At 41.5% G+C, this 14,480-nt stretch overlaps 1 protein-coding gene across 7 annotated transcripts in view; it reads left to right on the forward strand.

Annotated features, from left to right (window-relative positions):
* The window catches only part of OSMR (oncostatin M receptor), a 93,626-nt gene that overhangs the window by 49,261 nt on the left and 29,885 nt on the right, over positions 1 to 14,480 (forward strand). For 4 of the 7 annotated variants that reach the window (XM_054489565.2, XM_054489562.2, XM_063664755.1 and 1 more), the window contains exons 8-9: positions 12,677 to 12,819; positions 13,146 to 13,299. In XM_054489565.2, the coding sequence (XP_054345540.1) occupies positions 12,677 to 12,819; positions 13,146 to 13,299 (297 nt within the window). The remainder of the gene's footprint in view (positions 1 to 12,676; positions 12,820 to 13,145; positions 13,300 to 14,480) is intronic. The other 3 variants (XM_063664756.1, XM_054489563.2, XM_054489564.2) reach the window with 1 other exon arrangement.

A 14,480-nucleotide genomic window follows, 5' to 3' on the forward strand; every position in this document is an offset into this window, starting at 1 on the left:
ACCATTTACAATATTTTTGTTCTCAGAAGACACTGAAAAGCAAGCAAGAGAAAAAGAGCCAAATTATTTACAGATGCACATAACCAAATCAAAGTGAAACCAAGATCAGAGTACTTGCAAAAATTTTAACTCAGATGTGCAGAGCAAACAGAATATTAATCAGGTGTGCAGACCAAACAGTACTCTGATTTTGTAGAAATCAGGAAGGATGCAAGGTCCTTTCTTAAGATGGCCTTGTTTCTAGTTCAAGAGGACTGACTAGAAGCAGCTAGTGTGCGCTGCTCTCACAGAGAGGAAACAAAATGGTCTATAAATACTAGCTCTTTAAGTGGATTGTCTAAGACCTCACATCAGGATTTACAAAGGAGGCAGCAGGCCCCATGGAGAACAGAGATGAGCAAAGCCAGGCAGCTCCTACTGGGACTAGTGTGGAGCCAGGGGAGGCTCCCTAACGTGGGGAAAGGGTGAACAAGTGAGAGTTTTGGGGGAATCCACACTTACACCATGGACCTTTGTAATCCTGGGCACATGAGAACCCACCTGCCCCTGCCCCAGGCCTCTGGACTAACAGAGAGCTGCCTGGAGTCTTTAGAGAGGTACCACTCAAGCCCACATGGAGCTCCACAGGCCTTGGATCCCTGAGCAACCTGGTGCTAGCTGCTGTAGCCCCAATAGAGGCCACTGCCACGGTGCTGAGGAATGGCCAGACTGCCCCACTGCTCCTCACTAAGGCTTATTGGTTTGGGCTTCTAGTGCAGCAACTGCACCCCTGCCTGAACACTATGGCCAGTGTGGCTCTGTGTTCCTCCAGGAAGCACCCAGACTGCAGATTACACGATCCCCCACCCCTGCCGCCCTTCTCCGCGCAAGGCTCATGGCTGGGCTCCAGCACAATAGCCACACCCTCACCTGAGCACTGTGGGCAGTCACGGCTCTGAGTTCCTCTGGGGCAGAACTCCCAGAGGTAGTAAACAAGGTGTGGCACCCTTGCGTGCCCCCAAAAGTGAAGTCCAGCATTGGTTGGATGGGAGGAAGCAGGAGCATGTCACACACCCCACAGCTGTGTGTCTTCATTGCTTCAGCTGAGAAATCCTGCCCTCCCCAGTGAAGGGCCCACAGCCTAACCTCCCTGCCACTACCTGAACATTTCAGCTGTGGCCCAGAGCCCTTCTGAAAACCCAGCCCCCACTGGCCTGGGATATTCCCTTGGGCTCCCACCATCTAAGTGTTCTTCCTGCCCCTGCCTGAGAGTTAGTTTGGCTGGAGACCTGGGGGCCAGCCTGCCCCACCCCATCATAAACAGCACCTGAACTCCAACCCCAGTCTAGCCCCTTCAGAACTCATACATGTTGTCCTGCGGGTCATCTAGCGGCCTGGGAACTGTGGAAATACCTACCTCACTGCAACCACTTCCCCTGAGGCCTGAGATTGGGCTGACTCAACTAGCCAACACTACCGCAACCAACATCCACTCACGTGGGCCCAAAGGTGGAGTCCCCCCATACAAGAAGTAGTAGTACTGCCACATCGGAGAACAGGCAAGCCATAAAGCTATCTGTATTGGGTTGAGAAACGAGATTATGCTGTGAAACCACTCCCACAGAGTCACAAAACAGACATTTCCCATGGCTTTCAATCACATTGTGGACTGCAGATAGTACATTGTGGACTACAAGGTACAGCTAAACTAGGAGTCACAAGTCCTAGAACAGGGGAGTGATAGGGAAACAACTCAAGTTCCTGCCTATCTAGGATGGGGAGCTGGTGATGCCACCTTACCCCCTACCCCTACAGAGACCTAAGTGCACTTACAGGAGCTTCTCCTAGCCACCCTTGCCAGGGCTAGTGCCTGTGCTCACCATTGGGGTATTTGTGGGCAAGCCAGGGGCTCCAGCTCTGCCCACATTTGTCACCCTACCTCTGCAGAACAGGAACCCCAGATTACTGGGCACTCCACTGTCCAGGGCTTCACCTGAAAAAACAGAGCACTTCACAGTAAACACAGACAGGATACTTACCCACCTACTTGTGTAGCAGCTGGCTCTTACCCACAAGTGCCATCTACTGGCCTATAGGCCAAGCCATGCAGCCCAAAATGAAACCTGCTGACAGAAGTACCTAGGGCTATAGGTGCAAAGCCAAAAGACCTTACCCCCTCCAGATGAGAAGGGAAAAGCATAAGAATTCTGGCATCATGAAAATCGAAATGTTGTGACAACATCAAAGGATCGCTCTAGCTCCTGAACCCAAATGGAAACTCAGAAATGACAGATAAAGAATTTAAGGCATCAATTGTAAGGAAGCTCAACGAGATCCAAGACAAGTTGAAAATCAACATGAAGAAACTTCTAAATCAGTCCAGGAAATGAAAAAAGAGATAAAAATCTTAAAAAGAAATCAATTAGAACTACTGGAACTGAAAAACTACTGGAACTGAAAAACTACTTAAGGAATTTCAAAATACAATTTAAAGCTTTATTAATAGACTGGACGAAGCAGAAGAAAGAATTTCAGAGCTTCAAGAATGTTTTTTTCAAACTAACCTAGTCAGACAAAAATAAAGATAATTTTAGAAAATGAACAAAGTCTTTAAGAAATATGGCATTATGTAAAGCCACTAAACATACAAAGTGTTGGCATTCTTGAGAGAGCAGGAGAAAAAGTAATCAATCTGGGAAACAAATCTGAGGGAATAATAGAATAAAACCTCTGTAATCTTGCTAGAGAGGTAGACACCCAGATACAAGAAATCCAGAGAACACCTGCTAGATTCTACACAAAATGAACATCACTAGGGCATATAGTCACCAGATTGTTTAAGGCCAGCACTAAAGAAAAAATCTTAAATGCAACTAGAGAAAAAGGTCAGATCATGTACAAAGGGACCCATCAGGCTAACAGTGGACTTCTCAGCAGAAACCTTACAAGCCAGAAGAGATTGGGGGTCTATTTTCAGCATTCTCAAAGAAAAGACATTCCAACCAAGAATTTCATATCCTGCCAAATTGAGCTTCATCTGTGAAGGTAACATAAAATATTTTTTCAGATAAGCAATTGCTAAGGGGATTTGTTACCATTAGACCAACCTTACAAGAAATCTTTAAGGAAGTTCTAAATGTGGAAACAAAAGAACAATACCTGTTACCACAAAATCACACTTAAGTACCTAGCCCATAGACCCTATAAAGGAACCGCCCATAGACCCTATAAAGGAACCGCAGAATAGAAACTACAACCAGCTAACAACTTCACAATAGGATCAAAACCTCCTATATCAATATAAATCTGGAATGTAAACAGTCTTAACACCCCCACTTAAAAGGCACAGTGAATTAAATTAATTATTAAATGAAAAAGAAAAAAAAAGAAAAAACAAGACCCATCTGTCTGCTATCTTCAAGAGACCCATCTTACATGTAATGACATCTATAGGCTCAAAGTAAAGGGTTGGAGAAAGATCTGTCATAAAAATGGAAAACCAAAAAGAGCAAAAAGATATTCTTATATCAGGTAAAACAGATTTTAAACCAACAACAGTTAAAAAACACACAAAAAAAGGCACTACATAATGATAAAGGGCTCAATTCAATAAGAAGACTTATTGATTCTAAATATATATGTACCCAACACGGAAGCACCCAGGTTCATAAAACAAGTACTTCTTATTTTATGACCTACAAAGAGACTTAGATAACCACACAACCACAAAAAAAAAATAGTTGGGGACTTCAACACCACACTGACAGCATTAGATCATCGAGGGAGAAAACTAACAAAGAAATTCTGGAGTTATATTCAACACTGGACAAATTGGGCTTAATAGACATCTACAGAACACCCATCAACCACAGAATATACATTCTTCTCATCTGCACACAGAACATACGGCAAGATTAACCAGATGCTCGGCCATAAATCAAGTCTCAATAAATGCAAAAAAATAAAAACATTTAGATAAACAACAAAATGAAGGAAGAAATTGAAAAATTCTTGGAAATAAACAAAAACAGAGACATAACATACCAAAATCTCTGTGATGCAGCAAAAGCAGTGTAAAGAATAAGTTTATAGTGCTAAATGCCTGCATCAAGAAGTTAGAAAGATCTCAAATTAACAATCTAATATCACACCTAGAGAAACTAGAAAAACAAGAACAAACTGACCCCAAAGCTAGAAAAGAAAATAAATAACTAAAATTAGAGCACAATTGAATGAAATTGAGACCCCAACACCCATACAAAGGCTCAATGAAACCAAACACTGGTTTTTTGAAAGGATAAACAGGACTGATAGACCACTAGCTAGATTGTAGTTTTGATTTGTATTTCTCTGATGATCCATGATGTTGAGCACTTTTTCATATGCCTGTTTGCAAATTGTATTTCTTCTTTTGAGAAATGTCTATTCAGATCTTTTGACCGTTTTAAAATCAGATTATTAGATTATTTTTCCTATAGAGTTGTTTGAGCTTCTTATATATTCTGGTTACTTAATTCCTTATCAGATGGGTAGTTTGGAAAAAATGTATTCCCATTCTGTGGTTTGTCTCTTCACTCTGTTGATTGTTTCCTTTGTTGTGCAGAAGCTTTTTAACTTGATGAGATTCTGTTTGTCCATTTTTGCTTTGGTTGCCTGTGGTTGTTGGGTATTACTCAAGAAATTTTACTTGCATAAATTATTCCAATGTCTCGGAGAGTTTCCCCGATGTTTTCTTGTAGTAGTTTCATAGTTTAAGGTCTTAGATTTAAATCTTTAACCGATTTTGATTTGATTTTTGTATGTGACTGGAAATCGGTGTCTAGTTTCATTTTTCTGCTTATGGATATCCAGTTTTCCCAGCACTATTTATTGAAGAGACTGTCCTTTCCCCAGTGTATGTGTTTTGGCACCTTTGTAAAAAATAAGTTTACTATAAATGTATGGATTTATTTGGGGTACTCTAGTCTGTTCTACTGGTCTATGTATCTGTTTCTATGCATTACCATGCTGTTTTGGTTACTATAGCTCTATAGTATAATTCGAAGTCAGCTAATATGATTCCTCCAGTTCAGTTCTTTTTACTTAGGATAGCTTTGGCAATTCTGGGTTGGTGGTTCCATATACATTTTAGGATTGTTTTTTCTGTTTTTGTAAGGAATGTCTTTGGTATTTTGATATGGATTGCAGTAACTATGTAGACTGCTTTGAGTAGAATGGACATTTTAACAATATTGATTCTTCTAATCCATGAACATGGAATATGTTTCCTTTTTTGAGTCGTCTTCAATTTCTTTCATCAATGTTTTGTAGTTTTCATTGTAGAGATACTTCGCTGCTTTGGTTAAGTTAATTCCTAGGTATTTAATTTTACTTGTTGCTATTGTAAATGGGATTACTTTCTTGATTTCTTTTTCAGATTTTTTGCTGTTGGCATATAGGAATGCTAATGATATTTGTATATTGATTCTGTATCCTGCAGCTTTACTGAATTTGTTGATCAGTTCTAATAGTTTCTTGGTGAAGTCTTTAAGTTTTAACAAATATAAGATAATATCATCTGCAAACAAGGAAAATTTGACTTCTTCCTTTCTAATTTGGATGCCCTTCCTTGCTTTATCTTGTCTGATTGCTCTAGCAAGGACTTCCAGTACTATGTCGAATAACAGTGGTGAAAGTAGGCATCTTTGTCGTATTCCCAATCTTAGAGGATAGGATTGCTTTAGCATCAATTGAAATGATCGTATGGGTTTTGTCCTTCATTCTGTTGATACGATGTAACGCATTTATTGATTTGCATATGTTGAACCATCCTTGCATCCCTGGGATAAATCCCACTTGGTCATGATGAATGATCTTTTTGGTGTGTTGTTGAATTTGGTTTGGGAGTATTTTGTTGAGGCTTTTTGTATCAGTAGTCATCAGTGATATTGGCCTGTAGTTTTCATTTTTGTATCTGTCTCTGTCTGGTTTTGGTATCAGGGTAATACTGGGCTAGTAGAATGACTTTGGACATATTCCCTCCTCCTCTGTTTTTCAGAGTAGTTTGAGTAGAATTGGTATTAGTTCTTCTTTAAATGTTTGGTAGAGTTTAGCAGTGAAGCCACTGGGTCCCAGGCTTTTTCTTTGCTGAGAGACTTTTTATTACAAGTTCAAATTTGTTCCTTGTTATTGGTCTGTTCAGGTTTTGGATTTCTTCATGGTTCAATATTGTTAGATTTATGTGTCTAGGAATTTTTCTATTTCTTCTAGATTTTCCAATTTATTGCCATATAGTTGCTCATAGTAGCCACTAATGATCCTTTGAATTTCTGCAGTATCAGTTGTAATATCTCGCTTTTTATCTTTGATTTTATTTATTTGGGTCTTCTCTCTTTTTTTTCTTGGTCTGGCTAACGGTTTGTCAATTTTGTTTATCTTTTCAAAGAACCAACTTTTGTTAGTCTTTTGTATTGCTTTCTTCATTTCAATTTCATTTATTTCATCTCCGATCTTTATTATTTATTCTACTAACTTTGGGTTTGGTTTGCTCTTGCTTTTCTAGTTCTGTATTAGGTTGTGTATTTGAAGTTTTTCTTCTGTTTTGATGTGGGCACTTATAGCTATAAACTTCCTTCTTAGTACTGCTTTTACTGCATCCTGTAGGTTTTGGTGCATTGTGTTTCTCTTATCATTTGTTTCAAGAAATTTTTCAGTTTCCTTCTTAATTTCTTGATTTGGGAGCATATTGTTTAATTTCTATGTAGTTTATAGTTTCCAAAATTCCTCTTGTTATTGATTTCTAGTTTTATTCCATTATGACCAGAGAAGATGCCTGATATTATTTCAATCTTTAAAACTGTTTAAGACTTATTTTATGACCTAACGTATAATCTATCCTTGAAAGTGATTGATGGGCTGAGGAGAAGAATGTATTCTGCAGCCATTGTACAAAATGTTTCTGTAAATATCTATTAGGCCCATTTGTTCTATAATGCAGGTTAAATCAGATATTTCTTTGTTGATTTTCTGTCTGGAAGATTGGTCTAATGCTGAAAATGGGGTGTTTAAGTCTTCAGCTGTTGTTGTATTAGGGTCCATCATTCTCTATAGTTCTAATATTTCTCTATATATCTGGCTGCTCCAGTGTTGGTTGTGTATATATTTATAATTATCATATCCTCTTGCTGGATTGACCCCTTTATCATTACATAATGACCTACTTTGTGTCTCCTTAAAGGTTTTGTCTTGAAATCTATTTTGTCTGGCATAAGTAAAGCTACTCCTGTTTCTCTTTGGTTTCCATTGTCATGGAATATCTTTCCATCCCTTTATCTTCAGTCTATATGTGCCTTTATAGGTTAAGTGCATTTCTCATAGGCAACAGATCATTGGGTCTTTTGTTTTTAAATCCATTCAGCTACTGTGTCTTTTGATTGGAAAGTTTAGTCCATTTACATTCAATGTTATTATTGATAAGTAATAACTCTGGCCATTTAAAAATTTGTTTTCTGGTTGTTTTATGGTCTTCTCTTTCTTCTTTCCTTTCTTCAAGTCTTTCTTTTAGTGCAGGTGACTTTTCTCTGGTGGTATGATTTAATTTTCTGCTTTTTCCTTTTCGTATATTCATTATACATACTTTTTTAAAAATTTGACGTTACCATGAGGCTTGCAAATACTATCTTATAACTCATTATTTTAAGCTGGTAACAACGTAATACTGCTTACATAAACAAACAGGTAAAAAGCTCTACCCTTTAACTTTGTCTCTCTACTTTTTAACTTTTTGTTGTTTCTATTTATGTAATATCTTTTTTTTTTTTTTTTTTTTTTGAGACGGAGTCTCACTCGCTCTGTTGCCCAGACTGGAGTGCAGTGATGTGATTTCAGCTCACTGCAACCTCCGCCTCCCAGGTTCAAGCAGTTCTCTGCCTCAGCCTCCCAAGTAGCAGGAATTGCAGGCGCCTGCCACCACGCCTGGCTAACTTTTGTATTTCTAGTAGAGACAGGGTTTCACCATGTTGGCCAGGCTGGTCTCGAATTCCCAACCTTGTGATCCACCCACCTCAGCCTCCCAAAGTGCTGGGATTACAGGCGTGAGCCACCGCGCCCGGCCTAAGGCCCAAGGACTCTTTAGTCAGCTTGTGGTGAATGCTGCCAAGCCTGGGACTGGGCTCCTCTGTGTCCCAGGTCAGATCCAGAAATGCCAGCCAAGAGCCAAGGCCTGGAATCAGAGACCCCAAGAGCCCACTTGGTGCTCTACTCTCCTGTCTCCAAGTTAGTACCTAAGGTGCAAGACAAAATCCCCTTTACTTTTCTCAAGCAGAGGGTGTCTCTCACTGTAGGCACTATAGTGGGTCTCACCTGAAGCCAGCACATCTCAGAGTCTCACCCAAGGCCCATGATATACTACCTGGGTATTGCTCCTGGTTATTCAGGGCCCAAGTGCTCTTTAGTCAGCAGGTTATGGCTCCTGCTTGGACTGGGTCCTTCCCTTCAAGGCAACAGGTTCTCTTCTGGCCCAGGGTGTGTCTTTAGAAATGTCATCTGAGAGACAGGAACTGGAATGGGGGCCTCATGACTCTGACTGGTGCCCTGTCCTACTTTGGATGAGCTGGTATCCAAGATGCAAGACAAAGTCGTCTTTATTCTTCCCCCTCTTCTCCTCACGCAGAAGGAAAGGGTTTCTTTTGGAGCCATGAGCTATGCTGCCTGGGGTTGGAGCAGGGGTGGCACAAACTCTCCCTTAGCCTTCCCAGTTAGTGTCTTAGTAGGTCATCTTTCCCCGAAGTCTGCTTGCTCTAAGCCTGGCTCAGCACCATGATTCACCTAGGAGTTGCAGTCCTTGTTGCCCAGACTGGCTTTCTAGTTTATTTAGGGCCTCAGAGCACTTTAGCCTACAGTGGTGAGCCTTGACAGAACCACTGGGTTCTGACTGCTGGGATGGGTGATTCCTCTCTGGCTAGGGCTCATCTGAATGCTCCCTCTGTAGGCGGACGTCAGCTGAGTTCAGCCTGGTTTTGCTTGCTTTCCCAGTGACTGGGCAGCACTGAATTCCATGCAAAGTCTCTCAAGCACCATGCTCTCCCTCTCCTAAGTGCACAGAGGTTCTGTCCATGACACAGGGCTGCTGCCAGGGAATGGAGGAGGGGTGGCATCAGTGATTTAAGAATATCTTTCTTCCCCTTTTCAGTGCCTCTTTCAGTGATGCGATGTCAAAGCCAGGTACTGTGAGTGCCTACTTGACTTTTCAGTCTTATGAAGGTGCTTTTTTCGTATAATTGTTAAATCTGGTGATCCTGCAGATGGGACGATCGATGGAGCCTTCTCTTTAGCCATCTTAGCTTCTGAGATACCAGTATGCCAATCTAAATAACAGAGAGGGAGACTCTAAAAGAAAATGATATTTATTCAGGAGTAACATTGCAATGGGAATACATGTATTCGGAAAGGTAAACAAAGACAAAGGTTTTTAAAGAAACAATGAGAAGGATTACATAATGTTTTCAGATCATTATTTTTGACTACAAGGATCAATAACAAGGGTGGTGTCAGTGTAAGGTTGGATAATCCAGTTGCTGGACAGATGTCCTTGTAGAAGTATTTTTTTGTGTAAGGTTGTGTTGACCTTTGTGCATGGTTGTGGCTTTTACAGGTTGTTTCAGGATAGTTTTGTTTTCGGGCATTGGTGTAAGAGACCCCTTCCTGCGTGACCTTACCTGGCTGCATTTTTCAGGATTTTGTTTTTTAACATAAATGACCCCATTTTGATTCTGACAACTTTTATGCTGCAAGCTCTTGCCATAATTCTTGCCCCACACAGAGGATTCCTTAATCAGTCCAGTCACTCAGTTGTTTTTCTTCTGACAACATGGCTAGGCTATTGGCAATGGCCCATGAGTCTGTGAAAATAGCAAGATATGGTGAGAAAGGTGGCTGGCGTAGCCATTGCCACTGTATGTAGTTTAGCCTATTGGATAGGATGTCCGTGTCCAGTCTCAGTCAAAAGTTGTCTATCTATTGGCCAGATGGTGGTGGCAGCCCAATGGACCCCATCTGCTTTTAGTTTGGCAGAACTGTTAGTAAACCATGCCAGACCATTGGTAGGCATATTTTTGAACCCATAGGAGGAGCCAAAACATCCTCAACAGGTTACTTGGTCACTTTTGGTTAGCTAGCCATTTGTACATGGAACCTACTGGTCCCGTGGGGCCTGGGGGGACATGAACTTAAATGTGCCAGTTTCAATGTGCCAGTTTCATATAATAATCGAGCTCTGTTGAGCCTAATTTGATTGGTGGAGTTTGCATGAACCCAAGTAAGAATGGGCATTTCATGTTGTAGTGTCATGTGTGGTGCTCTGGCCATAAGATGCTCAGTGTCCAGAGACTAGTGCCTAGTAGCAAGCAAGGAGTTGCTGTTTAAAAGGGGTGTATCTGGGGGCTGCTTCAAGCAACTTATATATCCAAAATGTGAGAGGCTGGTACATCCCGGTGGTGGTTTTTTCTTGCCAGAGACTCCAATCAGCATGCATGGAGGTTTTGGACATCTGTAATTTTATTGAGCTAGCAGGCTTTAAGGGTTCTAAAAGCAGTGCCTGGACCACAACTTGTTGAATGGCTTCCAAGGCCTGTTGTCGCAAAGGACCTCATTTAAAATTGGTGGGTTTGCTGGTCACTTTGACTAAGGAGAGCAAAAGGACACCCAGGTTAGGTGTATGTGGTCTCCAGTACTCAAAGAGGCCTACCAGCTGCTGGGCCTCATTTTTATCAGAGGATGCCACAAGAGACAACACTTTTGTTTGGCTGTATCGGGGATACTTTTTTGGTGTTCAGCTTAAGTGGCCTTGGCATTTAGCCTGTGATAGTCCATGGTTAGTCTCCATGCCCTGGGGAGCCTTTTGCGACCAGCCAAACTGGGCTGTTATATTGTGAGAGGGTGGTTTATAACATTTGTATCTGTATTAAGTCCTCAATTAACAAAATACTGTCCTATTCTCTATTCAGTATTATAAGAGTACTACTTTTGTTGAATAAGCCATTGGAACTTGGGGAGCTTAGGTGGCAGGCAGAAGAGGATATGCCCCACTGTTATGGCTTAAATCCTTAGCTGTGTTGGGGGAACACACCCCTTCAGATGGAGGTGGCCTTCTGTGCCCCAAGCAGCCAAAATGGCAATGCTTATGATGCACTGACTGACAGGAACCATGGTCTCTGGCACCTAATATGGCCCAATGGGCCCTGCCCACAACCAGATAAGCATCTTGGGTCACTATGTTTGTCCGAAAACCTCCCAATGTCATCAGTTTAATTTTTCACCTAAAAGAACAAGGAAATATTGTCATGTGGGCTCCAGTATCCAAGAACTCCAGAAAAGTCTGAATTTACTTCTTTTTCTCTTTTCTCTTAACAAGAATATTAGGCCAGTGGCCATCGGTAGGCACCTAGAGACTTTGGCAACAACCCTAACTGCACCGTTTGGGTCTGCAGTGTCCCTTTATCCAACAAACACACTAACCAGGTTGCTTGAGAGCTTACTGCTTATGTCTATGTGTGTCCTTTGGATCTTGAGTCACCTTCTCTGTGAAGGCCTGCATTGTGCATGCTGGTTCCCTCTCAGATGTCTCAAGGACCATCAGAAGACCTCTTTTTAATTCCCTCTCAGATGCCTCCAGATGTATCTGAATACCCAGGAAGGAGCAATCACATATGTGCACTAAGCTCCCCTGTTTCCACGCTTCCTTCCTCTGCCACAATCCATGCAGCCACCTCACCCACATTCTCGGGGTGTATGTGTGGCCTGTGTCTCTCTTATCACTGCTTCTTCCCCATAAAACATCTAGCTGGTCTGATGTCTCCACTGTGGGCCAGGTATGAGATAGGGTATTGCCCCTTCTACTTCACCAATGAGCCATTGTTCTGTCCGATTGAATCCTGCTTGCTGTGCCAATTTTGTGAAGCAGGTGCTCTCTGTGCACTGGTTATCAACTGTCCGAGTCCTGTGAGACAGAATACACTCATACACAACAAGTTACATGAAATGGATTTGTTACCATCAGACAGGCAGCAAGGGATAACACAAGCCTGGGATTTATTGCTGCTGGTCCCCAAGGCTGTGGAGAGCTGCCCAGGGCAAACAGAATCTTATCTCTGAGGTCTTCACTTGTACCATAGCTGAGAGACCTCAGAAGCATCCATCCTGGATTTTATATCCTGACAACACATGACTCACTGCACTAAAGCATTAAAGGACATCCTGTTTCTAGGGAGGACTGGAACAGAGCCTGAGATGTTCTGGCCAATCCCCCTCTCATCTAAAGATGTTGCATTCCTAGCATAGTCTACATATTTTGGATTATATCCTTGACATTGTTAATGTTATTTTGGTTAGACTCTGAGTTCTGTTAAAACTCTTCCCTGTGGGCCATCTTCTCCAAGTTTTGACTCCCCTTCCCAATTTACCTACTTGTGTTTAATTTTAAGAGTCCTCAGGTAGTTTCTTTTTGTATTTTTTTCAATGCATGCAGTAGAATTGTTGAGAGAGAAAGGCTGTAGTTGGCTCATTCTAGCTTGTCTGTAAGTTCTTGTTTGTCATGTTCTCAAAAGTGAACAAAAATACTTGTTGAACAAATAAATGAAGAAATAAACTGCCTATTACCAATGTCTTTTTGGATCTATGCTTGAATTTTTTTCTTTGTTTCTTTTTCTTTTTTTTTTGACAGTTTATTTAATGAATCCTTTTAGTGTCAACTTTGAAAATGTAAATGCCACAAATGCCATCATGACCTGGAAGGTGCATTCCATGAGGAATAATTTCACATATTTGTGTCAGATTGAACTCCATGGTGAAGGAAAAATGATGCAAGTAAGAATCCTGCTTAATTTTCTATTTTCAAAAATTCCTTTTTGTCCTGAACAGAGACACTGATGAATAAAATCACTTTAAACTCTTATTTCTGTGTGGGTTCAAATGGTGTGGGTCATCTGTTTTAAAAGGTCCACGAAATTAATCATACACTTTTATGGTTAGGAAATGGGCCTTGAAGATTTTTTTTCCCCCCCGAAGAAGAACTGATCTTACTCCAGGTCAGGATTTGCTGTGTTCTGGTTTGCCTTTGTAATGGGATGCACTCACCAATGCTTCTGTCTTGTTCTTTTCTCTTTTTTCCTTTCTTCTCTTTTTTGATCAAGCAGTACAATGTTTCCATCAAGGTGAACGGTGAGTACTTCTTAAGTGAACTGGAACCTGCCACAGAGTACATGGCGCGAGTACGCTGTGCTGATGCCAGCCACTTCTGGAAATGGAGTGAATGGAGTCGTCAAAACTTCACCACACTTGAAGCTGGTATGTTCAGCCCCCTGGCATTTAACCCAAAGAAGTAGGTCTTAGGAGTTAGACTGGTTTCCCTGAGAGATTTTGGTTGTACCAAAAACTGAGAGAAAAATATTTAAACAGAGGTGGGGTAGCATTTAAAAAATTAGATTAGATGCCTCATGAGAAGTGAATAGGAAACCGTCCACCTCAGACAGTTGACAGTAGTATTTTATTTATACTGCCTATCTTCTCTCTTACCTTTCATTTTCCCAAAATGGTTTCAGGCCATCACTTTGCTGGATTCACAGTAGATCTGGAGCTATATAAATTAGTATACTCCTTTAATTCAGGACTGGGGACAAATGGAAGTGTTAACAACAAGGAAAGCATTGGTCTCATCCTAAACAACTTGAGGCCATGTTTGGAAATGTAATGACATTTGGAACCTTAATGGTTATTTGTGAGTCATTTGTTCCAGTGATGCCACACTGTGTGCCCTTTCCAGCATGCTCTGTGGCAGGGTTTCCTCAGTATTGATTGCAAACTTTTTCTGCTAAATAACTATGTCTGAGAACTCAAATGGGCCTCAGGAGATTTGATGGCCCAATCCTGCTTCCATCTCCCTCCAACTCAATGTCATAAAGGATAACTGTTGCCCATTTTACAGACGAGGTGACTTGCACCCATAACTGAAGAGATTTGCCCCGATTGCAGAGTTACTGAATGGTACAGACATCATAATAATCATAGGAGTATGGTGGCTCACACCTGTAATCCCAGCACTTTGGGAGGCTGAGGCAGGTGGATCACTTAAGGTCAGGAGTTCGAGACCAGCCTGACCAACATGGTGAAACCCCGTCTCTACTAAAAATACAAAAATTAGCCAGGCGTGGTGGCACATGCCTGTAATCCCAGCTACTCGGGAGGCTGAGGCAGGAGAACCACTTGAACCTGGGAGTTGGAGGTTGCAGTGAGCTGAGATCGTGCCACTGCACTCCAGCCTGGGCAACAGAGCGAGACTCCATCTCAAAAAAAAAAAAAATCATAGGAGTCAACATTTACTGGAGCCATACATAGCTCGAAGGGCCCTCTGTGCTCCTCTCTTTTCATCCTGACAACATGCAGTAGGTGCTCTTATGATCCTCATTTTATGCCGGAGGATATCAGGGCACAGAAAGATTAAGTAATTTGACTGGCCCAGCTGGGCACTG

The sequence above is a fragment of the Pongo pygmaeus genome, chromosome 4 (genome assembly GCF_028885625.2).
Source record: "Pongo pygmaeus isolate AG05252 chromosome 4, NHGRI_mPonPyg2-v2.0_pri, whole genome shotgun sequence".
Lineage (NCBI taxonomy): Eukaryota > Metazoa > Chordata > Mammalia > Primates > Hominidae > Pongo > Pongo pygmaeus.